The sequence below is a fragment of the Nycticebus coucang genome, chromosome 7 (assembly GCF_027406575.1).
Source record: "Nycticebus coucang isolate mNycCou1 chromosome 7, mNycCou1.pri, whole genome shotgun sequence".
NCBI lineage: Eukaryota > Metazoa > Chordata > Mammalia > Primates > Lorisidae > Nycticebus > Nycticebus coucang.
In genome coordinates, this window is record NC_069786.1 from 69,218,975 (window position 1) to 69,246,055 (window position 27,081).

A 27,081-nucleotide genomic window follows, 5' to 3' on the forward strand; every position below is an offset into this window, starting at 1 on the left:
TGTCTCTCATTTGACTTCTGAACACTCTCAGAATTAATAACTCATTGGTTTGTTTTTAATTTCCAAAAACATATTAGTTAGGGTTCCTTACATTGCAGAGAGCAACAAAAAATTCAAATTACCAACCCATCATATCTTGTCATTAATATAAGGAAACACTATTAATGATTCTAAAATAATTATAGGTATGAAAAATGATTAGCAATCGACTCAGTCTTCCAATGCCAGAAATGTTCATAACACCATTCCTTAAAAGCGTTTTATTGAATAATATTTTTATTATAAATTATAGAATAAAAAAGCTTTATATAAACTGATTAACATCTCATAGATAGTGGTGGTCCGCGGAACAGAGTTTGAGAAAGGTGAACATTTATTCCCTTCTCCTACTAATCCCAGACCCTACTCTTTGCCTTCTCATCTCATGGCCTTACCTCTCAGGGAGGGCTAAATAAGAAAAGCTGAGTCTGTATACATCCTATATTTGGGTCCTCTGGAAAAAGCAATTACACAACCCAAGATAATAGGGACAGCAGCATGATTATTCTGTTAGCCTAAGATATCACACAGGATCCCAAGGAATTTGGATCACTTGTCAAATGGATTAAACCAATTGTTTCTCATAGTGTTAAAAACCAAGTTTTGTCATTGATTAAGGTGGTAATGAAAAGCAATTTTTTACAGCAATCATCTACAAAGTGAGAGGTAAATTTGTCGATTACAGCATGAGTGGCAGTGCTCTTCCCTCTGAGATTGGAAGAGCAGGGACCGTGCATACTTTAGATTCCTCCCTTATTCTTCCATCAAGGAACACATTCATTTCAAAAATCCCTGCAGGGGTTATAATGGCACAATTACTCCCTCTGTCGATATCCTTTTATGTAGAAGAAATCCCTGAGCATGTTACTGACCTGAATCCAGTTCCATATTTGAAGCCTTAGTCATGACCATTTTTTCATTATTTCCTTTTTACTTTGTTCTTTATAGACCTGGCCAGAGGACTGTGGATGACCTCGAGATTATCTATGAAGAGCTCCTTCATATTAAAGCTTTATCCCATCTGTCTACCACAGTAAGTTGTCTCTTAGTTGAGCATAGTTAGGGGACTTTGAGTTAAATGCACTATTGGTACTGGAGGAGAGTGTTACGGTGTGGCAGAGGTGGGTCAGAGTGCTTGAATTCCCCCATGTGAATCACCTCCCTTCTCTCTCACAAGACGCTCAGGGAGTTATACCCAAGAACGATCACTGAAAGGGAATCAAGTATTGGCATATTATTAGCAGCTGCCCCTGTTAACCTAAACCCCCAAATAGGCTGATGTGAGTAGGACTGGAACATGTGCTTCACCCCTCTGTTTGTGAACTGTGGAATCCGCACACTCACACAGGAGCGCCAGGCCTTGGGAGGGCTCTGACTCCTTGCCATGACATATGGAGCCAGAGGGAGGGAGGAGAGAAATCTAGACGCCCTTTCCTGGCCCCAGGGGCCAACTCAACCAACGTTTGCTGCCCTATCAAGAAAGGAAGCAGAAAGTTCAAGAGTGCATCAGTTGGATATGTTAGGGCACAATAGCACTGCCCACTAATAAAAACTGACCCAGTGGCTATATCTGACTCTGAACTTTTACCTGATTAGGGTATTGGGGAGACAGAAATTGTGGCCTCTGAATAGGGATAGAAGCCCCTCCTTCCAGGAGATGATTTCAAGGCAGCACGCATCTCCTACGTGCTAATAATTCAGGAAGGAGGAAGTGGTTTCAGCTTTCACAGATTATATTCTGAGGCCCCTGAGAACCATCTACATTTGTCTTTCATTCCCAGCTCTCTAAATGCAATGTCCTGCTACTTCACAGGGCTCACCTACACGAACTATCCAAGGGAGGGTCCCAGACCACCTCCCCTCCCACCTCCCGCTGCCTTTGTCCTCCTCACTCTCTCCATGGGGGTAGGGAGGTGTAGTGCCTGGGAACCTCACCTGGGGAGCCCCTGCTTATATGTAGGGGGCACCTGAGGCTCCAGGAACTCATGCTGTGAAGGAAGTAGGGAAGAGCCCCCCCACCTGCACTCCAGGTGCCTAGCATGCCCCTGTTCCCACTTCCCCAGTATTGGCAGGATGAGAGGATCAGGGGTAGGCTGCTCTTCTGCCCAAACCCAGGTACCCAGGTACCCAGGTATTGTGGAAAATTCTCAGATACCTGGTTCTCAGGGAGATCGAGCCATCATTTGGAATCAAATTTTAGAATTTTTTTAATTAGAAATTTAGCTATCTGGGAATTTTGGCTAAGAATACAAATCTTCTCACTCATTTAAATTTAACTATTCAACATCAAGACATTGAATCCTCTAACATATTTGCAGTGACACATTGTAAGCGATGCAGGGAAGAGCCACTCACAGCAACAGAATCACACGATGCTGTCGATGGGCTTACGTCTCACCCAAGGCGGAAGACAGGCAGACGTGACTAGCTAATGCATGTGGGACCGCGTTTTAGAAAGTCTCCAAGGAGGTCGTCTGGTAGAAATTGGCTGTAAACTATTCTGTAAAAATAACTTTAGTATGAGCTTTAAGAACCTAGCAGCAAATCCAGTGAGAGCAGCTCTAGGTGAGAGTAGCTGCAGCAGCTAGTGCCTGGGGGGACAACTGTGCGGGAAGCCAGGGTGCGGTGGGAACAGGGCACAGTCAGTTTCATGCCCCAGAAAGAGCATGAATCACCCCACCCCCCCACCCTCCGCCCCGGCTCCTGATCCAGCCTTTCCACATTCTTTCTCTTTTCCTTCTAGGTGAAGCGAGAGTTAGCAGGTGTCCTCATTTTTGAGTCTCATGCCAAAGGAGGGACAGTGTGTAAGTGAAACCTGCACACAGGGACCTGGCCTGGCTGGCACGCTCACACGCACATGTCACAGAAAACCAGAAAAACACGTGGCTTCTTGTCCCCACGTCTGACTTGGCAGGGTGTCCAGCGGCACTTTCATTTTGCTGGACCTGTGATTATTTCCAGCACACGTCAACTTTTATGAAGTCTGGTGGTTTTCTAGTGGTAGCACGCGCAGTGGGCACCAGCCTGAGCCTCACTCACTCTCCACCGGCTCCAGCGGGGTTTAGAAGGGGTGCAAGTTGCTCCTGTCCAGCCTGGCCAAGGCAGCGCCTGTTCCAGTGACCTCACTTCAGTGTCTTTTGGAGCCAATCTATCACGAGATTACCAGTTAGAATGACATTTGAACTATCCTGCTTTCTTTTTCTTCTCTCCCTTTCCCTGGAGGCTCCAAGCCTGAATTTCTTTGCTCTAAATACTTACACAGTGCTTAATATTTTTTATCATTATCATTGCTGAGGACTTATTCTTTTCTCTCTTTTATTTCCTTATTATTCTTTTCTTTTATACTTTATTGTCTCCATTTTATTATGAAGTATTTAAATATTTCAAACAAAAATAGAGCCTATTAAAAACACCTTTTCGATCTTTATCAAGCACAAACGTTATGCTATTTTCTTATATCTTCTAAAGAATGAAATGATACTTTTACAGTTGAAGACCCCTGATTCCCACTTTTATCCCATTCTTCTCTTTCCCTCTCCAAAGGAACTCCAACCTGAACGTAGTGGTTATTATTCCAACCCATTCTTTTAAAAGAATAGTCAATCCTCCATTTCCATGGGCTCCACACTGTTGAATTCAATCAAATGAGAATCAGAAACATTTGAAAGAAAGAAAACGGGTGGTTTGCATCTGTACTGAACATGTACAGCCTTTTTTCTTGTCACTGTTCACAAAATGATACAATATAACAACTATCTACATAGCATTTGCATTGCATTAGGTATTAGAAGTATTCTAGAAACGACTTAAAGTAGATGAGAGGGCGTGTGTCAGTTATATGCAAATGCTACACCACGGATTTGAGCATCCGTGGATTTTGGTATCCGTAGAAGGAACACATCCCCCACAGGCGACCGCATGTAGGTATGTATCTGGAAACAATACGGAGTGCTGATTTGCATGTTTTTCAATGTTTCATCACTGGTCAGATTACTTCGAAAAACTATTTTTCCATGGCATAACTTTTGATGAATTGTGGGGTAAATGTCTGTGGCTTTAAGAAAAGGATTGCTGATAAATCGATAGCCAGTAAAAACCTATCCTTTAGAGCAGAGCAAGATGGGCAACGTTTCTCTGCCTTTCATCATTTTCTGTAGAAAAAGAAATAATGTGCCACCTGAATAAGTTCGTTTTTGCCAGTGCTTTTTTTCATATTACGTATTTATAATTCTGGGGACTTAAAATGATGATTTGATAAGCTGTAATTTATATTGATGTGTTTCTATTCTTATCAGTCGTCTTTTCATCTTTTTGTGTCTAGTGTTTAACCAGGGGGAAGAAGGCACCTCCTGGTACATTATTCTAAAAGGATCCGTGAATGTAGTCATTTATGGCAAGGTATATCTATCTTCTTCTTTTTGAAACTTTATTACGCTCCATTTACTAGTGTGGCTTTCAGTACTAGCCCGGTAGTGCTGCAATTAAATTTGCAACAACATTGTTACTGGATATAGAAAAGATGTTATTGCATCTTTAATCGAAAATTATCTCAATTATTATACTCAAAGTAGTATTGTACTTTCTGATTATAGTATATACATTTAAGTCAGGCCATAGATCCTATTAACTGATAAGAGAAAAATGAAACATTAATTATATAATCCCCTTTGTCACTCCTAGAGTATGGCCCATTTATATCTATCTACAGTGTTTTAGGGGCAAGGTAAGAGGCAGGTGGGTGTTTGCTCTACATCAGGGACCATTTTCATCTGAATGCTGTGCTCTTCCCAGGGTGTGGTCTGCACCCTGCACGAAGGAGATGACTTTGGCAAGTTAGCACTGGTGAATGACGCCCCACGAGCTGCCTCCATTGTCTTGCGAGAAGATAATTGCCACTTCTTAAGAGTAGACAAAGAGGATTTCAACCGGATCCTGAGGGTGAGTGAGTCCAGAGCAAAGTTGGTTTGAGGACATCTGATTTTTCCCTTTCCCAGATGAACAGATTGCCCCTAGCGTTAATGGAGTAGTCCCATGATGAATGAGTGCTCTAGGAGCAAAGGGCCTTTGTTACAAACCTGATGTGTTCAATGAACTGGTGTGTATTCTGGGATCCAGAGGTTTTATTCCAGGAAAGCTGCACATGTAGAAGGTTATGCTGGACCAAATCTCTCTGCATACAACTGTGCTCGGCCATGAGCATCTGCCTTGGCAAAAAGTCACAGTCTAAGAAGTTTCTCTTTGACACCTGGCCACTCTTCTTTGTGTCCCTCTTCAACCTGCCCTGCAGCGCAGTGGCAGCACCCCAGCCCCCCTCTTTCTCTGTCCTGGATCTCCCTGGTCTCCACCTCCTATCTCTTCCCAAATAAAAACCTTTCTCCTATCATCACATACTCTCTTGATTTATTGGGTGATTACATTTTAGTGCAAGCCAAGCATTGCCACCTTCAAGAGCTTTATCTCAAATTGTTTCAAGCTAGAGGAATTTCAGGCATTGGCAAGTAGGAAAAGTAGGCCTGGTAGAGGGAGTTGTGCCAGCTGCACTTAAAAGTGGCCTCTGAAGATGAGCCTACTCTGAGTTTGTGACAGGAGTTGTGAGAGTGGGTGATGTTTAGACGAGATGGTCCCTGGGCTCTCCCCACATGCAGTCCCTTGTCCCTTGGCCCAGTTTCATCTGGTTAGGGCCTGATTGTGGATTGCTGGCAGCGATGAGAATGTCTCATCCTTCCTGGCCTCTTGGGTGACCTGTGGTCCTTCTCACCCTAGCTGGACTTCCCCTAGAAGGGCCTTCTGCCAAGGGTCTGCCCTGCCCTCTTTCCTCCCCTGCTGAAGCACAGCACAGACTGTCTTCTCTCTCTTTTGTAACTCTCCATCATTCTCTAGCCCATTCTGGGGTCTCACATGGAGCTTTTCTACTTTCTGGTGCATTTCCCTTATTGAACGATGATTCACGATGTCACTCCCCTGTCATTGTGTATAGACATCTGTCCCTATACACCCTTAAGCATTTGCCTTTGGCGGAAAAATTTCTGACAAGAAAGTTTCACCTAGGAATATATTGTTTTAATGTAAAGAAAGTTAAATTACAGTTTATACCATTGAAAGATATAAAAAAATACCACGTGAAATTCGACTTCATTCTTATCTGATATCTCTTTAAAATGGGGTCAAATGTTGAGAGAAAGCACATTCAATGTTTTAATTAATTATTTAAATGACACTGAGGTTTGGAGGTAAATTTCACTGCCTTTTTTTACTGCTTTCACACATAAAGAGTTCACACTCAGCCAAAAACTTCTTTGAGAGAATCAGACGAGGACCATTATCATTGATGTAAGGTATAAAAACTACTTAAAATAGCTGAAAGAGTTCTTAACACATTTCAAAGAGATTTTTTTAGTCCTTTGATTAGAAAGAAAGGTGCTCCACTCCTAAAGAAACTAAATATACTCAGAAGAAAAAAGAACTTTGCTGCAGCTGAGTACTATTTACTGCATATTTTTTTTTAAAGAATAAATGCCTTTGCTCCCTCACTTTCCTGCTGTACACGAGCCATCCTTTTTCCCCAGGTTCTCAGAGCATAACCGCACTACTTTTCTACTCTGCTGTTTTTCTGAAGCCGGGATAAAAGCTGATTTTAAAAACACATGCCTCAAACCTCATCTGGTCCTCTCTCTGACCGTTCCAGCCCTTGACTTTGAAAATGACTTAATTTGTAGACGCAACAATTAGCATCACAAGCACCAAATGAGTTTCTGAAGCACTTTAAATTTTTTTCATTGTCTGAGTAAATGGCAGCATCTGTATGTGGTGTAATTTGTATTTGCAGGATGTTGAGGCGAATACAGTCAGACTTAAAGAACATGACCAAGATGTCTTGGTGCTGGAGAAGGTCCCAGCAGGGAACAGAGCTTCTAATCAAGGAAACTCACAGCCTCAGCAAAAGTATGTTTGCATCTAACACTGTAATTGCCAGACTGTGATTAACCTTTTCACATGGTATCATCATTTCCACAATAGCATGTTCTTTTTTGTGGAAGACGGGAGTGTATATGACTTTTTTTCTTTCTATTGACTAATCACACATCTTGTGGATGATAATGTATCCATTTCTGGCACTGCACTGAACTTGGTGCTGCCTGGAGTAACTCTGGAGAGAATAATCCCCTACTTTAAAAACCAGTCTCTGGGGCGGCACCTGTGGCTCAGTGAGTAGGGCGCCAGCCCCATATGCCGAGGGTGGTGGGTTCAAACCCAGCCCCGGCCAAACTGCAACCAAAAAATAGCCGGGCGTTGTGGCGGGCGCCTGTAGTCCCAGCTGCTTGGGAGGCTGAGGCAAGAGAATCGCGTAAGCCCAAGAGTTAGAGGTTGCTGTGAGCCGTGTGACGCCACGGCACTCTACCCGAGGGCGGTACAGTGAGACTCTGTCTCTACAAAAAAAAAAAAAAAAACAGTCTCTGTACGCAGCGTTCAATGGTAATAGCTTTGTAACAGAAAGCTCGTGAGGGGACACTGGGAATGGGGGACACCAGGCAGCTCACACAGCCCACAGGATGTGATGAGAACCTTGGTATTTGAATTTCATATGTAGGGTTTCTCATGAAGTGTTTTCATCTTGTTATCAGAATGAGAGTCTGATGGGAACCCAGATTTCAAATGTGAAACAATCTGTTGATTGCTGCCCAGAAGCATCCATTTGGCCTTATTCCTACTTATATCTGCTAATGGCAAAGGGCATTGTCTTCACATTTCTCAGGTCACTTTCTTAATATAAGTCTTATTCATTATAGGTATGTTGAGTTCCAGCTTTTGCTGCAACTTCCTACGTAAGATTTTTTTCATCAATTGTGCCTACATTTGAGTGGTATGATGGAATAATAGGAAATGTGGCTCTAAGAAATCACAGAAAATTGCAGAATCTAGTTTTTTAAATGGAGATTAATTTTCAATCATAGTGGAATAAAAACACCAATTCTGTAGCTAAAGAAATGTCACTAAATAATATGTTGAAAGAGAATGCATCTCAAGTAATTTTCCTTTATTTGCCAAATAAGTGGAGTGTTCCCTTTATCAGAACATTCTCTGTAACTGATGAATTTTTATTGTTTGGACTAAAAGCCTAAGGCTCAGAAATTTTCATCTGGATGAATCAACATATTTTCAAAGAGGGCAGGAAAAAATATATTATCAAATAACCATAGTGTATTTTGCAGATTTTATCGAATCCTTATGATATATATTCTAACCCCTTTTTAAAAAGATGGGGAAATTGGGGGAAGGGGAGGGGACTAAAAAATAAAAATAAATTTAAAAATTTTTTTAAAAAAGATGGGGAAATTTTGGTTCAGAAAAGAAAGTTTCTGGCCCAAGGTCTCAAAGCTTATGATTGTAGAATATATATTCAAGTCTAGCCTGACTAACTTTCTCACCTATGACTCCTTCCTCCCAGCTTACCACAGCAAAATATGGTATATAAAACCTATATCCTCAGTATTATATAGTAAATGTTGTAAAAATCTGACATAAAAGGACTGTATCAAAAACTACTTTTCCCTTACAAAAAATTCTTTATTGCTCTATCTTTTACTACTTACTGTCCATTCTTAAAACTGTGTTTTAACAGTTGTCCTTCCAGTCCACCAAGGAGGATGAGAATGAAAATACCTTTTTTATGTGAAGTTTGGGACTGTCCCAATGTTTGACTATGGTGCCCTTAAGAATAACTAGACCACTTTACAGGCTTAACCTGCATTCTTTAATAATGCTTCAGATGTCTCAGGAAAAGACGCTAACTGAAAACATAAGCCTAGAGAATTCTTCCTTTTTTTTTTTTGTTCTTGGCCAGGGCTGGGTTTGAACGTGCCACCTCTGGCATATGGGACCGGCGCCCTACTCCTTGAGCCACAGGCGCTGCCCAACCTAGAGAATTCTTCTTAGTCTGGACGTTTGGTCTGAGGTCTCCTGGGGGTCCTCTTGCTTTCCCTCTTCATATCACTGGATCATGATCAAAGCATTTGTTTGTCATAATATCTTCCATTCAGGGTGTACTTCAAATATAGGTTTTTTAGAACATCAAACTAAAGTGTATAAAAAATGAGAGACCATGTGTATTAAATTTAATTTAGGCCTGTGCCTGATTTTCCATTATAGCTCTTAATTTGTGTCCTGTAGTCTAATCTAAATTTCGTCTATAATTCAAAACTTGTGCTTATTTGCAGTAAAACCATTAAACAAATATCAGTGAGTTCAAAATAAGGCACCATGCAAAGTGATTTCCCTGAAAAAATTAAAAACTACTCTCTCAAGGGGTCATTTTCCATGTTGCACTTTCTCAAATGAGACGGAATTGGTTGAAAGGGGAGGCCCATGAGAATGAATTTCGAGCTGATGTTCTTGACAACTTCCTTAACATGGCATCAACATTGTCTGTGGATGGACTTAAAATTTATGAAGCTCTAGGCAGGGGTGTCCAACCTTTTATGGTCTCTCTTGCAAATTGGAAGAATGGGAATTGGGCCACACATTATATGTGTAAATACTAATGAAAGCTGATGAACAAATAAAAAAAGTCTGTACATACTTTTTGAGCTCTCCAACACCTCCAATAAGCAAAACCATCCTCAGACCATCCACATGTGGCCTGCAGGCCATAGGTTGGACACGTCTGCAAGTCTAGGGCCTCTTCTCAGAAATTGTCCTTTTTAAGCTCAAAGAGGGTCCCATGTTGGTTCCGCTAGTAATGTTACTTTTCCAATCATGTTTTCCCTAGAAATTCAGAATAGTTTCTATATACCTTTTAAACTTTCAAAACTGTTGGACTCTGCCCAAACCTCTCAACTCTGACTGTGATATGAAAATATCAATAGTAAGGTAGCATTTCTCGTGATGGACAAATTACACATTTATAATTTTGGTTATCAAACATTTACTATTTTGGTTATCTTTGTGCTCTGTGTAAGAAAGTAAGAATTTGAAAAGATTATTCCAGTTTTGCTGACCAAGTCACTCTTTTCTTACTGTTTTCTCATTGCTCAACTCCATCTTGTTTGCAAGAAGATAGTCTCTTTCAGGTGCCCTCCCTGACCCTTTTCTGTTCCACGTGCAGACAGAAGTGTCCTCATTTGCAGGTTTGGTGTGGGAGAAGCTTTTCTGTTACAAGTTTAAAACCTCATAGCTCACATAATGTAAGCCATTAAGGTTCATTTTTAACTTGGACCCAAGTAGCTCCTTCATGCAATGAACTGAAAGGAGCCATGCTCACTGGTCTTCAGGTGGTCTGGACCTCATTTAAACAGAGTTGAGCAGCAACTGCCTGGCAGTGGCCCACATGACACAAAGCCATCATTCGTCATGTTTCAGCCAGACCCAGAGCCCTAATATCAGAGCGGGCTGTGTCTGGCCAGAAGCTCCTGACCCTCCCTGCCCAAAGGAATATAAGCCCCTAACAGCCTTCTGTGGAGCTGAGAGAGAGGCTGAAGTAAGGCAGCCACGGCAGCTGTACCATGAGAAGATGGGAATAAAAGAAAGCTCCTGTGGGGTCTCCGGTGGCCAGATAGCCAGGCCTGCTGCCCTGGTCTTTAGTTGTTTCATTTTTATTTATTTATTTATTTATTTATTTTTCTGACAAGCCATAATACCTTAGCTAAGAGATATCCAAACCAAGAATACCAGAATGAGGAGCCAACATTCATTTTACCAGAATTCACCTTTTGACAAGGAACGCGTTTCATGTTGACATCTCTCTCAGGCATGTAGCTTGCCTCAGGGCTTCAGCTATGAGCAGCAGGCACCAAGGCCATTTGAAGTTTTCTCCCACTCAGCTTTCATGTCATGTAATTATGCATTTACGCTCTCATTTAAACAAAACTCATTTTCAGAAACGAGCAAACAGAAAATCCCTCTTTAGAGGGAAGTTTTCAATTACACGGAGAACTTCCGGTTCAGAAAGAGCTCCAGTTAAGTAGACCTGGTGTTCATCCGGGGCATCTTACATACACACAGGAGAGCACCATGAGCCACAAGCTGGTTTTCTGGCCCACGTTGGAGATCGCCCATTTACTAACTTTGAGACCTGAGGCACGGCCCCTCCCATGCTCAGCAGTTTCTCCATCTGCAGAATGAAGATAATGCTTAACTAGCGGGACCGAACCTGACCACCCTGTTCAGTACCCACCTGGCCGTTGGGGCACAGTAAAGGTCCAACAGACGTTGAAAGCCCCTCTCACCCCATTTCCTGGTGAATGTGGCCAGATGCTACTCCTTTTTCATCTGGCAAGGGCTATCAATGAGTCATGTATTTCGGGAATTACTGAATGAACTGAGCAATAGTCTTCATTTACATGTTGAACGTCATTTATGGATGTGCCCTTTCCTTTCCCCCAAATATCCATTGCTTACGGGAGGAAAAACCATTGTCTTCTACCTTATTTATTTTGAGAAGGGGTCATACTTTTGAGATAAAAGCAGACTATTTTTTCATTCCCCCTCCCCCACCTAGGTTTTAAAGCCAGGTTTCCTCAAAGACTTAATTCTTTCACGTCCCTCTGTCCTGTGCTGGCACTCCCAGAACAGTTTTCCGTAAGTGCCACCTTCCAGACTGACCGAGTTAGCGGCTTCATGCACTATGTCACTCGGTAGCAGGGGTGCAGCCCTCACACTCCATTTTCACATCTCGGGGTCTCTTCTTCACTCCCTCAGGCAGGAGGTTAGGGTCCTGAGATGTAATAATACGATGTTCTTGGTATCTCAATTCACCTCCTCGAAGGTCTCAAACTGGCAAGGAAAGAGAGTCAGTGGGGAAGCAAAGAGAGCTGGGTGCTCCTGGGGAGGGGAGCTCCATTGCTGCTTTCTGAACAGTAGACAATTTTGTTCTCGTTGTTGTCTTTCTTCCCGTCATTCTGCTTGAAGTGAAACGCCAAGTAGGAAAACAAAGTCTGAGTTTCATGAGAGAAGCACCCAGATCTTCTTAACGCATTTTGCCTGCAGCTTTCCCATATTGCTTTGTCCCTATCTTGACGACTTTGAAACGACCCACATTCAATTTTTAAAAACCCTCCCATATTGATTGATGAATATAATCAATGGAACTTCTGAAATCATGGCTAATGGCTCCAATAATCTATATTTGACATTGAAGTAAACTATAAGGATTTTCTACTGCTGATTTATTTCCTATCCATAATGTTGCTGGGGTTCATTTTTTTCATCCTTGGTGGTTGGGATCTTGTTCTCTTTTATTTTGTTTTATTATTAGCTGCATTTCCAGAGCACATACCAGCATCCAGTTGGGAAAGACGGAGCATTCCAGAAATAGACAGGGGAATTGACTGTGGGACTGAAATTTTGCTATGAGTAACCCATATATGGATGACCTAGCTGAGTTTTACATGTTCCTTTTTATTTCCCTTCAGAAAAAGGCAGAAGTTGCTTCCCAGTCTGCTAAAGCTGCTCTCCAAGAAGTTTACTTTATTTCCTTGTAGGGAAGAAAGAGCAACGTTCTAGTAACTGCTTGACTTTGTGGTTTTTCTTTTGTCTTCTTGTGTAATTTTGGCAAGGTTCATGATCTCTTTTACCATGAAGAGTATGTATATATGGCTCCCTGGCATCTTAAATTAAGAAAAAACAAATACTTAAATAAATAAAAAGGGGTTTTTTTTGTTAATGATTAGTCTACTTTTGAAAAACTAATGGCATTTTGTTTCTTATCCAGGTATACTGTGATGTCAGGAACACCTGAAAAAATTTTAGAGCATTTTCTAGAAACAATTCGCCTTGAGCCAGCTTTAAATGAAGCAACAGGTACACACATAGGACCTGTATATCTTGTATGTCCATAAAACGTGAATGTCCATTAAACCCATGCATGGAATTGTTTTTTAAAAATCCTGAATTCATTCTCAGTGTGTAAGCCTAGGCAATTTTAGAAGAGAGCTGTGCGTGTTGACATGTGAAAAGCATCCCTGTGTGGCCAGACAGTGCACAGCCCTTCTGACTCTCCCCTGCCCTCTCCACTCCTGGCTCTTCTCTAGATGACTCAGTCTCTTTCCCACCCATTATGACTAGTCTACCATAGGCATTTCTTAGGTTGTCGTTCAAATCCACCTTCTGTAGGTATCTGTTGGATTTATCATTTAAATCCTACCCGTTCCCATAAAGGATTTGAAGCTGCCTGTACACATAATAAAAGGCATAGCTTTGTGCCAACTGGGAGCAAGATGGTTCTCTGTGCCCTTGTGTAACTAAACCCCTCCTGTCTTGGTTTGCTAGGCCTGCCATAAAAATGTGTCACAAACTGGGTAGCTCAAACAACAGAATTGTATTGTCTCACAGTTCTGGAGGCTAGAAGGCTGAGATGAAGGTGATGGTAGCCTTCTGAGGTATGTGAGGGAGAATCTGTTCAGGCCTCTCTCCCACCTTCTTGTGGTTTGCTACTTATTTTTTGGTGCTCTTTGGCTTGTGGGTGCATCACCCCAATCTCTGCCTTCATGTTCATGGTGTTGTCCCCTTGACTCTTCACATCTTCTTCCCTCTATGCATATCTGTCTCTGCGTCCAAATTCACCCCCATTTTTAAGACCCCCGTCACATTCGATTAGGGCCCACAGTTAATAAGCTCACCTTAACTCAACCATGTCTTCAAAGACCCTATTTTCACATAAGGTCATGTTCTAAGGTGCTGAGTTAGTTCTTCAACCTGTCTTTTTGGGGGGATAAATTTTAATACATACCACCTTCTTACAGTGAAGCAGTTTTATCACCTAAACACAGAATATTTAAGGGTGACTAAAACAAATCTCACTTGTGAACCATACTTTGGTTACCATCCTGTGTGTGACTTTTTAACAGCCCACATTCGACTTTAAAAAAAGAATCCAGAGTTACTGGCCTCTCTCTCGGAACAATGTTATGGGTCAACATTTTAAGCACACTGAGCTCCAAAGGAAAACATTTCTTATTAAAAGAAGTTCAGAGATTTATCTCAAAAACGTACTGGTAGTTCAGAATCTATTTCCATCAATTGCCTGGGCAGTACACTCAAGGTGAAGATGTCGTTATTATCATGAGATACCTCCTAAAAGTATTTTACCATTAACTTCTTATTTTATGTCCTCATTCTGGTTTTATAAATTTCATTTTATAAATAGATTACCTGAGTATTTTTTATATAGCAGATTAATTAGGGAATGGTAGATATAATAGGCAGGATTCCTAGCTCCCGGCTGGAGCCCATTATTTGCTGAGTATCTTTTGGGGCAGGAGCTAAGCTGAATGCTTTGAACTAGTGAACAAGGAATCACCCTCCTCCCCTCAGGAAACTAATAGTCTGCTAGAAGACATAACGGAGTGTGCAAATAGCTTGACATAAGGTTGAATGTGGTTCCTGCTTCAGGAACCTTCTGCCTGACCAACAGAACTGGAAAGTATCACGGAAGGTATAGCTTCTCAAGCAGCCCTGAAGGAAGGCTACTAACCAGTGACTGGAGATGGGGACAAAGCCTTCCATACTGAGGGATGACATTAGTGCTGACCTACAAACAGGCAAGGAGAACAAACGGCCTGGGTTTTGCTAGACCACCCTGTACCTAAGTAGGAAAAGAAGGTCAGGTCTAAGAATTTAGGGTACAGACCTTGGAGGGTTTTAAAGTAAAGCTCAGTACTCGGGATTGGTTGAAGACGGCTGTCTGAGCAAGGGGAATGTGATGAGAGCTTTCTGGAAAAAGGTTGCTCCATATTTAGGATGAAGAAACCCTTGAAGAACCAGTTAGGAGGGGACTGTTCCCAAGGGCCATACGTCACCTCAAACAAACCAAATTTCCAGGACAGTAGGTCAGGAAAAATGCAGCTGACTTTTCCCCTCTGATTAACTGTTTGCCCAGAACATGTGACTGCATAAGGCAAGAAGCCGCGTCTTCCCTGATGTGAGGACTGTCTCAAAGGGAAGGTTAGAGACTATGCCATCTAAGGAAAGGCCTTTAGGATCTTTACTACCCGTTAAGGGCAAATATGTCTTTCCTCCCAAAGAGATGGGGACTGACTAATCATTGTTTCTTAAATTAAAACATTGAAGCCTAGAAATCAGTGTATTTGAAGGCTGGCATGTGGGATATCCCAGACCCTTCCATTTTTGATGTTAGAGACTAGGCTAACATTATAATTTAATATCGAACTTCATTCCTTGAGGTCTTTCTGATTCCTTATTGCACGTGTAACATTCATGGCTTGGAGAAAGAGACCAAATTAGTATCTTTCTCATAAATTGGAAATACAAGTGTACCTCATTACCATCTAAGATACTAAAAATAATCCTAGACTAGGTCCATGATATTTGTGGATACAGTGGCATAGGAGACCTTTTTGGTCATTTAATGGATTTACAATTCAGTGAGAAATCTCAGAGTGCAGTGAAATCTGTTTACATCAGAGAAACTATGATACTGCTAAATTTGACAACGTGTTTTCTTAATTTACCAAAACATATATTTTCTACCTTAGACTCTTAGTTTTCTAGACTTTTACTTTCATGACCTGAGAGGGACTTGGGATATCATTTTCCAGTAGGAAATAACCGGGAGTTGCTGCACATGAGCAAAGAGCAACATGGAGATGTGAGTGCCAGGGGTAGCCATGCTGGGTGACCACCTCTCCAGCCTCTGTGCACCTCGTCAAATCTTTGCTTTATCAGAAGTCAAACTACTATATAGCACAGCTTTCCAAGTGGCATATAAGCAAGAATGACTTGCCACCATCTCCAGAGAATATATAAAATATATCAAGGTGACTCTAGAAGTTAAACTCAAAGTCCTTTTGTGCTTAAAAAGTTCATGCAGCTTCAATCTGGTACCTTCTCTGCTTCTCCAGTTTATTACAATGGGACTGAAGGGTCTGGTGATGCTGAATTATGATGGTATGGGATCACACTCATTAATTAGGGTAATAATGGTTACCCCTTAGTCACTAAAAACATGGACTCTGAAAATCTGAGATGTAGAGTTAAGGTTTAAATATTTCTTATAAATTTTCCATTGGAAAATTTACATGAGTTTCATAATCTCAGCCAATGTAGTACATTTGTTGGCCGACAATTGTCATGGCATCTTGAGTCCCAGGTTTCTATGGGCATAGTTCTGAGGCTTCTGGGCTGTTTTCACCTGCTCTTCCATGCAGGCTGGCTGGACAGCACTGTCTTTGCAATGACGCAATAGCATGAAATTCAATGACAAAGCAAATGAGCCTTATCTTTGGGACCTGCCCTATTTCCCGTGCCGTCACCCTGCTTGTCTATCTACAAAATACCTTCAAAGATAACACAGTCACCATTTTAATCTCCCCATGGCTTTTGTTTTCCTCCAGTTGCTGCTCACAGCCCTTCTCTTGTCTCTTTTTTGTTGCTTTTTTCTTCTCGCCAGTTCTCTTGTCTTACCTACCATCTCCTTTTTCCATAATTTTATTGTCCTCTCACCCTTCATTGATTCTTCTGAAAATAGGAGATAAAAAAGAGATAAAAGAAAAAATATATTGAAAAAAATTAAACATCATCTAAAGTAGACAAAGAAATGACCATGCCTTAATTCTGCATGTGTGGTAGTGCCTATGTGTGACTCTTCAATTAGATATGTACAAATGTATATGTAGTTTTAAATTTCTTTGGGCCGGGCACAGTGGCTCAGGCCTGTAATCCTTGCACTCTGGGAGGCCAAGGTAGGTGGATCTCTTGAGCCCATGAGTTTGAGACCAGTCTGAGCAACAGCGAGACCCCTTCTCTAACATATAGCTGGGCATTATAGCAGTCACTTATAATCCAAGCTACCAGGGAAGCTGAGGCAAAAGGATCACTGGAGCCCAAGAGTTTGAGGTTGCTGTAAGCTATGCCACCGTGGTACCCTACCAGGAGCAAGAAAGTGAGACTCTGTCTAAATAAATAAATAAATTAATTAATTAATTTAAAAAATAAAATAAGTTTCTTAACAACTAAGGTATCTATGGCCATTTAGACAAGTCTGTTTGCTTTTAAAATATTATACTTTTTGTCCATCATCCTAAGACATTGACTTTTTACCTTAAGCTCTGTCAATATCATTATTTTCATATGAAGTATATCTACGTACAGTCAAATCATACCCCAAGCAACTGTAAGAACCAGTGGCCAAGAGTGGGCAAATAAATACTCTTGCTTTCCTTCCTAAAGATTTTCCCCAAGAACCTAATTATTCTTCTGCTTTTATCTCCCTTCCAGATTCTGTTTTAAATGACTTCATTATGATGCACTGTGTTTTTATGCCAAATACCCAGCTTTGCCCAGCCCTGATGGCCCAATATCCTTTTGTTGTGATAACTCTCTATTCTCCTGGAGACACCCTTCCTGTACATGGCCATTCCCTCCTCTCAGCTTCTAAAGGTAAGTCACAGCCCAGGTGGGTCTGTGTTTTCCATTCTCGCCAGATCAGGAAATGCCAGCAGTTTCCCCCTGTGTAGACTCCAGCTTTCCCTGGCGTAGGCTTAAGGATTTCCTTCTTAATACCGCTGCAGAGAAGTATGAATCAGGTCACCTCAGAAAGGTGATACTGGCAGGTACTATGCATATACTTGAGAAGTAGAGTAGAGAAGCGTATGGAGAAGAATCTGGGATTGGTGCAGGGGATAGTTCCCTGACCGGCAAGACAGACTGTGTGCCTCTGTCATACTACCTGGCAGGATGGAGTGTGGTCTGCTTGTATTCTTCTGAGCTGTAGTATGAAGCAGTTTGCTAAGAAGCTGAAATTTCTTTCTTTGTTGCTTTTTTTGCTCTATCATTAACGTAAAACAAAGATATGAACCTGAAATTCATTTGACAGTGCCTTTAGACATGAGTTTGTTTTGTGCACCTTTCAATGGTATATTGAATGGACCTGCTGATGCTGGTCTCTGGTGCAGCACCAGCATTCAGAAGAATAGAGTTGAATAGAAGAAGTGAACATTATTAATTAATTTCATCCTCAACTTTGGAGAGCATGGGAAAGTATATTTTTAAATTCTGCCATATTTTTAAGGCAACAAAAATTTAGGTTCCAAAACAGTTTGACCCTTTCGAGCAGTTAAATGTAGTAGAACCTCCCTAGTTGACCACCTCCTTACCTTGACCACCTCCTTACCTTGACCGCCTCCTTAAGTTGATGAATGAAGGAGCTGAGGAAATTTCACTGCAAGGTATAACTCTCTGGTATGAAGAATATTTTGAATTGAAGGCCATGTGAGGTCAAGAAGCACTGAAGGAGGAGGGCTTCCCTCTATCTGCGTAAACTGGACTGGGCTGATTAGAGGATAAAGGGGACCACTGACTCCTCCTCCCCTTTCCTGTTATCTCAAAATACTTAAGGAACGAGGGTCAGGGATGTAGGTGAACCTGGATCAAACCATTTCGGTTATAAATACCTGTCTCCGCTAGTCAGTCTATTTCTCTCCTATCTGTTTCATGCAACCCCCCTAGCAACTGTTTAAGTCCTGTGCTGCTCAATTTCCCTCCTACCCTCTGTAAGTCCCATATAAAGATATCTGAACTCCTTTAGAAAATTGGGTTATCACTTTGTGATTTCTCCCCGTACGCATGGCAAATAAATCCTTTTTCTTCTCTTGCTGTGCCTTAACTGTGAGTTGATCATTCAGCACACTTTCAAGGGAAATGGCAAGTTTCCCCTTGCCTCTTCACCTAATTCTCATAGACTGGATGCATTACTTGTACTCAATGGAAGTTCCTTAAGTCGACCACCTCCATATGTTGACCAGTTACAGTCCCTTGGATGATCAACTTAAAAAGTTCAACAGGTCTACTGTATTTTGAAAGAGAATGCCCCCCCCCTTTTTTTTAAGCAATTCCACATTTAAATGTTTTCCTTTTTCAGGATTATAATAACCCTCCCTGATTCTCATTTTCTTGTACACCTATAATTCTTTTTGACGTCAACAGAATGTGTGAGGATGGGAGATTTGAGGTGAATGTGTTACTCAGAGGGAGCTGCAAGAGTGAGATTTGGGTGTTTATTTGTCTGGAAAATATCTTCCTAAGTAATGACAGCTTAATGAGACTTACAGATATTATATTCTTTCTGGCTCCTAGCCAGTTATTCTCATGTAAAATTAACCCATTTGGGATCTCTCTGCTCTTCTAACTCCAAACATGGTAATCATTATTACACCTTTGAGATTTGTTGGAAGGAAAAAATAAAACAAATGTTGAGTTCAGACTTATTTTTTCTAACAGCTAGCACACCGATAAGCCTGAGCAAACCAAATCCAAGGACATGTGAAAGAGTAAAGGGGGCTAAGTCTCAGCCCCAAACACAAGGCTTGTATTTTTTACCCATTCTTATTCCTTCTTTAGTTTATTCTCTTTCAAGAGTTGGTTGAGAACATTCAAGTAAGTGACTTCTGTTTTCAAAATAGCAGGTCCTGGAAGAAAGGCCCACACCTTGCCCGGGGGTGGGGATAAATGGGAATGGTAACGCTGAGGAGGAAAGACCAGACAGTGAGTAATAGAATCATGGGATACCTGATGAACATTTGTGATATCAAATCCTCATTTTTTGTTCTGTGGACTGAGTAATCTAGGAGGACTGGGTATAATCTATACTACCTCGTGTCCTCAGACCATCCCTGTTGCGTGACCAGAGATGCGAATGAACAGCAGCTTTGCCGTGGGTGTAAACTCACTCCTGTAATTATTAAGTCAAGAAACAGACTACACGGGATGGGATGGCGTGTTGCGAAGTTCTTTATTTAGGGGTTTGATTTTATACCTTTCTAGTCACATATACACTTAATCTATTATCTGTTAGTTTCACCATTACCTCATTTTACCTATCTGAAATTAACTTGTAAGGAAATATCCTGTTACCATATCAACACAATCACTTTTGCAGTAAACATCTTCTTCTAGACACTGACTAATCTCTGGGCAGGTGTCTAAACAAAATCATAAAGAAGAACATAGCCACAGGGGAACAGAGTTAATGGAAGACTATCTTTAAGCGTTCACTCAGTTTACTCAGTATGAAGTAACGACTGTGTCTTTTCCTCAGGGCAGAGCACCTATAGACCTCTGACAATATGTTGTTAACATACGTCAACCCTCCGGCCCGTATCTCTGAGGAAGGGGAGCATGCCCTTTGAGCTCAGGCTTCATGGGGTGCACAGCTTCAGAGAATGGGCTTGTGGAATTTTTAATTCCAGGCAAGCCAACTCTGCGTGTGTCCCAGGGGGGCCCAGGTCCCTTAAGCCTCTGGACGAATCACAAGTCATTTTAAACTCGCACTGAGTTCACTTTGTGTGCTTGATGTAGGATATGTTTATTTCTAAATATTATCCTACAACCTCCTTCACATCTGGTCTCGTAAGAACTTAGATTCTCTTCATTGTTTGATTTCAAATCAACTGTCTCTATCTCAAGCTAAGAGCATTGCCCAGTATGATTCCACCTTATCCTTGTAGGATCTGGGTTACTCTTACCTTTATTTTACAATTGGGGATCCTGAAGCTCCCACAAACTTGAAGTGGGGGCCCCAGCAAGTCATCCAGATCTTAGGGTTCTAAGCTTGGGGTTTGTCCTTTTTTTCTCTTCACAGCTTATTTCTTTCAAAGCTTATTTAAGTTTTTAATGATTCTATAACCTTTAGAATTTAAGAATATGTCTTGATAATACAGAGGGGTCCCAAAAATTACATACACATTTTAAGAAAGGAAAAACTTCTCAAATTTGTAATACTCAAGTCTTGTTTTACTTCTGCAATTATAAGAGGTGCTCAATGTGACTTGTATTCATCTTTTGTTTTTGGTATATATTATTACAATTTTAATGTTTTTTTTTTTCCCTTTCTTAACGTGTATACATTTTTTGGCACCCTCGGTATATTGCATAATGCAGTTGGCTAAAAGCAAAGTAGGCCTAAATAAAGTAGTTTGTAGGACTTAAATCGATCTTAAAAATTTGCCATGATTTTCTGAATGCATTCCTTTAAAATTTATATTTTTAGTTTTGATGATTTTCCCAATGTGCCAAGGCTCTTAGGGGGACCCATTTTGCATATTCACTTGGAGAACTCAGGGATGTCACTACAGGCCAGTGAAGGGTTCTCCCTGAAGGTTGGTCCTATGAGCCTATGGGCTAGTCTAGCACTGTCCAATAGAAAACTTTGTGTAATGATAAAAGTGTGAGCCCAACAGCCACTGGGCTTGAGATTATCTAGTATAAGGAACTGGATTTTTAGTTTTATTTAGTTTTCATTAAGTTTAAATAGCCATATATGTAGCTACTGGCTACCACATTAGATAGCACAAGTCTAGTCCTTAGATATTGGAAATAACAGCCTCAGACAAGAAATGTTATTCTGTAATGCCTAGGGAACGGTGTCCCAGGAGGCCAGGGGCTCATCTTGCTGCACAGGAAAAGGCTTCTATCCCCAAAGGTCAAGTATGTTATGATAATGACTCAATGTTCAGTGTTCCTTTTTCCTCAGGGAGATGTTATTGTCATATAGGCTCCTTATGAAAGCTACATTTTTTTCTGGTTGTAAGTAATATAAACCAACTGTGACTGACATAAGAAATAAAGGAATTCATATGGGTAACTCAGAGAAATGAAGGAATCCTGGAAGAGTCCAAGCCTTAGAACAGGGCCTCAGGGGCAGGACTAAAGACTCTACTGTTGCGGTAAAACTACTGGGAATGGTCTGGGCCCCTGTCTCATTCCCACATTCTCAGGAACTGGTGTCTGGTTGCCCTAGGTTGGGTCACTACTGACACCCTGGTCAAGCAAATGCAAAGCACTGTACTGGACACTTTGACAGAGACTGTCTTCAAAGAAAAAAGAGAAAGTGGCTAACCCACATTTGTTCTATCCCATTTTTAACACAGGATATAGGGATAATAAAATACTTAACCACATTTCATCAGTCAGTTGCTTCGGGTAAGTATTTTTAAAGTATTTAACATCTGTGGCTTTTTATAGCAGCCCTATGAAGAAGTCAGTATTTTCACTGTTCTTTTTCCAAATCAATAAACTAGGATAATGAAAATTTATGATTTACTCAGAGAAAGGTAATTACTAGTACAGAACGCATGTGAGCCCTGCGCTTCTGACACCTATTTCTGTTCTTAATCCACAAAGTATGTCTCTTCCAGTTTTGCTTTTAGCAGGGAGAAAGATGGTAGAGCTCAGTTTAACATTAATATATCAGGCCTTTTATGTGCTAATGAGAGAGACTCTCTATTCACTAAATACACTTTGGACATGATTTGACCTGATGAATACAAGTGCTTTATAATGAGTTGTAAAGTCATATTTGTTCAATTTCTGTACTTTTCATCTCCAGCTTCTTTAATCCTTTTAAAATCTGCATTTAAAATTCAGTTCAATTTCCCTTTAGTCTTAAAAGGAAAATTAAAAGCACATATATATAACCTTGCCATCACTCAGGTAAAACCATTGCTAATACTTTGGTTTGTATACTTCTAGACTTTTTTCTATACGTACAGGTATACTTTTAAGTACAAGAATGGGGTCATAGTATAAATAATTTCATATGCTTTTTCATGAAACAATATTTTTTTATTATCTATTATATTAAATGTTTTCCTCTATCATTTTTCTAAATATAGTTAGCTTGTCATCTGTAAAATTTATAAAAAATTTCAATTATCACAAAAATGGAGCAAAATCCATCTGGTATATCACCATGGTTAATAATTTTATGAAAAACATTTCAGAATATATGTACATATGTAAGCATATATATATACATTAAATCATATTACATGTGTTTTTTTGTAATATGCTTTTTTTCACTTTATGGTATGTATTGTGGATATCTTTTCAAACTGACATATAAATAAAACTACATCTTTTTTTATTGAGTACTGACAATATTTCCTAGCATGCTGGGCAACAGATAAGTGAGGAAGGAACTAAAGAAATTTTTAATGACCACATATATAATATGGTAGATATATTTAGCTTCTCCCTATTGGATATTTAGATTATTTCCACTTTTTTGGCCATAACAAGCACAGTAGGATGAATCAACCTCTTTCCAGATAAATCTTTAATTTTGTCCACATATATGATAATTTACTTAATTTAAATTTCTAGACGTAGGCAAAGAATGTGTAATATTTTCATGCTTTTGATGTTTATTCCCAAATTGCTCTCTCAAGTTGTCTTAATTCTGGGCTTTATGATTAAACTCTGTCATATTGTTGTTTTTATAAATACAGGCTGCCCTTCTATTCTTCCATTCATTAAGGGATCTCAACTAAGTTACGTCTACTTTGAATTTTAATAACTCCTTGATTCAGAGTATTTTCACATCATTTATGTTGCCAACACCCGTTCCCCAAATGTGAGGCAAAAAGGTCTTATGTATTTTCTATTTCATTTGAGATACGAGAGAAATCAAGGCATGGGGAGGCCAAATAAGTACCCAAGAATCTGTGTGTCCTAGAGATGTTTGGAGGAAGTCTGTGCAGCACTAATATAATTGTGGTTGATTCCCAACATTCAGCCATCTCAGTTGTCTGAGAAAACCACTTGCACTAATTGGCTTTCTCTGCCAAGGACCAGTTCTTAAACGGCAGGCCCATGCTATGCTGGCCAATAGAATTCAAAGAGAGGCTTCCTTAGCTTCTAGGTAAAAATCTTTTCAACATTTAAGAGAAAGAACAGGAATCTTATAACCTCAATTCCAGCAACAGCTATCCTACAACCATGGGGGGAATACATCCCAAGATAAAGCTGAAGTGAGCGGACAGCCAGAAAAACACCGTGCCTGTGATGACATCATTGGCATTTGGACCAGGTCTGAAGCTCACTCTGCCAATAGATTTTCTCTTATGTCCACAACTATAGGTCTTTGTTGTTTAGGACCGATTCTTCCTGCAGCCAAAAGAATCTTAAATGATAAATGGCTTATATTTAAACTTATAGAAATTTAAATATAGTAAATTGAAGGTTATTAGCAAAGCAGATGTAAAAAAGTGAAAACGGATTGACTTGTACTTATGTTCAAGCCTGTGTATGTCTGTGTGCATGAGTGTAGTAATTTAAATAAAAACGCGTTTTATTCCATCAAAAAAAAAAAAGAAATTTAAATATAGCAATAATTTTGGTCAAATATTTTTTATTAGCACTAATCTTCATTGGCTTAGTATTCAACACAGATTTTATGCTTTGGGCAGAGAAATAATTAGTTTAGTTTCTTGACTAAAAAGAAAAAATACAATATCAATTTGCTACTACGTTTTAGTGAAAACTGCCTTTTATATATTTCATTCCTATGCTGAATCACAGCATCTTCCCTTCCTGAAAAGGCAAGGTCTTTGTCATTTATATCTCTGTAAAATTGACCTGGATATTTTCTCTTTGTAAGGTGACTTGTGTTTTCTAAGTGGGACATTTATCAAAATGTTATGTTATGAAAGATTTTCATAACAGCATCAGATTTATATTCTTTAGATAAAGCCAAGTTTTTAAGAGTATTCTTTTTTTTTTTTAGAGACAGAGTCTTATTTTGCCATTCTTGGTAGAGTGCCATGGTGTCATAGCTCACAGCAACCTCCAGCTCTTGGGCTTAGGCAATTCTCTTGCCTCAGCCTCCCGAGTAGTTTTTAAGAATATTCTTTAGACTCCTAAGAAAAACTTACATTTAAGGAAGATTTGGCCATTTGATTCTGAAGTGTTTGATCCATATGTCACCATTAGAGCAATTTACTTCTGAAGATAGACAGTTTGAGAGTTTATTTCCAATAAAGAAGATTTGGTTTAATGATAATATGAACAGGATGTGCTCCTTGGAAGATGTCTTATCAGATATCCTATAAATATTTGTATATATTTTCTCAGCCTCTTATCAACACTACATATATACATTACACTACAAGGTGTGTATTCTTTTAATACTATTTTTTACAATAAGGAAAGTGAGACTGAGCAGCCAAATAATTTGTCCCAAGTTACACAGCTAGTAAATGTTCGACAAGATTTGAACCCAGGTTACGTAATGTCCTAACTCCTCTACTGTGAATATAAGCCCCTGGTTTGAGACTTAAAAAGAGAAGAGCTAAAAACTGATGACTTCTAAAAGCACAGAAAATGCTGAAAATCAATGGGAAAAAATATTGTGAGCAAGAAAATAGAAGCTATCTGAAGAAATTGATAGCATAGAAAGCACTCTTATGAGTTCAAAGTCAATAGTTACCCATAAACAAAAGAGCTGTGTGTCTTGGTAGGAGGAGCATCACAAGTCTTACAAAAAATTCTAAAACTATCCATTGAAATATATATATATATATATTTGAGACAAAGTCTCACTTTGTTGCCCTTGGTAGAGTGCCGTGGCATCACAACACATAGCAACCTCAAACTCTTGGGCTCAGATGATTCTCTTGCCTCAGTTTTTCAGTTTTAGTAAAGGCAGGCTGGTCCCAAACTCCTGAATCCACCCTCCTTGGCCTCCAGTGTGCTAGGATTACAGGTGTGAGCCACTGCGCTTGTCCAAAACTATCGATTGAAAATATTTCAAATGGCTCCGCACCTGTGGCTCAAGCGGCTAAGATGCCAGCCACGTACACTTCAGCTGCTGGGTTTGAATCCAGCCCAGGCCCCGCCAAACAACAATGACAGCTGCAACCAAAAACTAGCCAGGTATTGTGGCGGGCACCTGTTGTCTCAGGTACTTGGGAGGCGGAGACAGGAGAATTGCTTGAGCCCAGGAGTTAGAGGCTGCTGTGAGCTGTGATGCCACGGTACTCTACCCAGGGCGATAGCTTGAAGCTCTGTCTCAAAAAATAAAAGAAAAAAAGAAAGAAAAAGAAAATATTTCAAATGGGGCGGCACCTGTGGCTCAGTGGGTAGGGCGTCAACCCCATATACCGAGGGTGGCAGGTTCGAAACCAGCCCCAGCCAAACTGCAACAAAAAATAGCCGGGTGTTGTGGTGGGCGCCAGTAGTCCCAGCTACTCAGGAGGCCGAGGCAAGAGAATCGCCTAAGCCCGGGAGTTGGAGGTTGCTGTGAGCTGTGACACCACTCTACCAAGGGTGATACAATGAGACTCTGTCTCAAGAACAAAAAAAAAAAAAAAAAAGAAAATATTTCAAATGATTTCCAGAGAAGGACTGGAAATCAAATGATAGCTAAGATTTAGCGAGTGTTTACTGGGTTTCAGATGCAGTGATGCACGCTGAACCTATACACGTCTAATCTCCTTTCATCCTTACAGCCATCCTATGGAGTTTACTGATAACCAAACAAGGCTTTATGGACGATTACATACTCGATACATAAGTGGGGAAGCCAGGACATGAATCTAGGTTGTCTAATTTCAGAATTTATATTCTCATGAACATACTGCATCATCAAGGAAGGAAGAGACCTGGGACCAGGATGTTAGGCTGCTCCACAAACACAGGAAGCCCTGGATTATAGTTGGAAAAGCAGAAGCTCTAAAGTCAGAAGACCTGTGTCTTGGTCGGGCACAGTGCCTCGAGCCTGTAATCCCAGTACTTTGGGAGTCCAAGGCAGGGAAGATTGCTTGATGCCAGGAGTTTGAGACCAGCCTGGACAACATAGCAAGCTCACGTCTTTACACAAATACAAACGAACCAGGTGTGGTGGCATGCCCCTGTAGTCTCAGCTACTTGGGAGGATTCTTTGAGCCCAGTAGTGGAAGTTACAGTGAGCTATGATCATGCATGACAGAACAAGACCTTGTCACTAAAAAAAAAAAAGATAAAGAACAGAAAAGAAAGATCTGGGTCTTGCAAGCGATATTAGTTGGCAATTATCCTTAACCTCTCCGAACTCCTTCTATATAATAGGGATAATTATACTTGCCCAATCATCATTACCAGGTAGTTATGAAGATCAAATGAGGTTATATATGTGAAAGTATATCATAAACCTTAAAGCCTCAGATAGACGTTGCTAGTATCATTATACCATTATAAGAGGCACATGGTGTATTGTGAAGACTATACAAAAGCTGGGTCTCGACAGTGAGCAGATGACCCCCAAAGTTTGTTTTC

The 27,081-nt window shown here is 40.4% G+C and overlaps 1 protein-coding gene across 7 annotated transcripts in view; it reads left to right on the forward strand.

The window, feature by feature from the left end:
* RAPGEF4 (Rap guanine nucleotide exchange factor 4) overlaps window positions 1–27,081 on the forward strand; it is a 304,043-nt gene that overhangs the window by 235,547 nt on the left and 41,415 nt on the right. For all 7 annotated transcript variants that reach the window (XM_053596307.1, XM_053596308.1, XM_053596309.1 and 4 more), the window contains 7 exons: window positions 988–1,072; window positions 2,783–2,843; window positions 4,361–4,437; window positions 4,831–4,977; window positions 6,866–6,981; window positions 12,746–12,834; window positions 17,269–17,347. In XM_053596307.1, coding sequence (XP_053452282.1) covers window positions 988–1,072; window positions 2,783–2,843; window positions 4,361–4,437; window positions 4,831–4,977; window positions 6,866–6,981; window positions 12,746–12,834; window positions 17,269–17,347 — 654 coding nt within the window. The remainder of the gene's footprint in view (window positions 1–987; window positions 1,073–2,782; window positions 2,844–4,360; window positions 4,438–4,830; window positions 4,978–6,865; window positions 6,982–12,745; window positions 12,835–17,268; window positions 17,348–27,081) is intronic.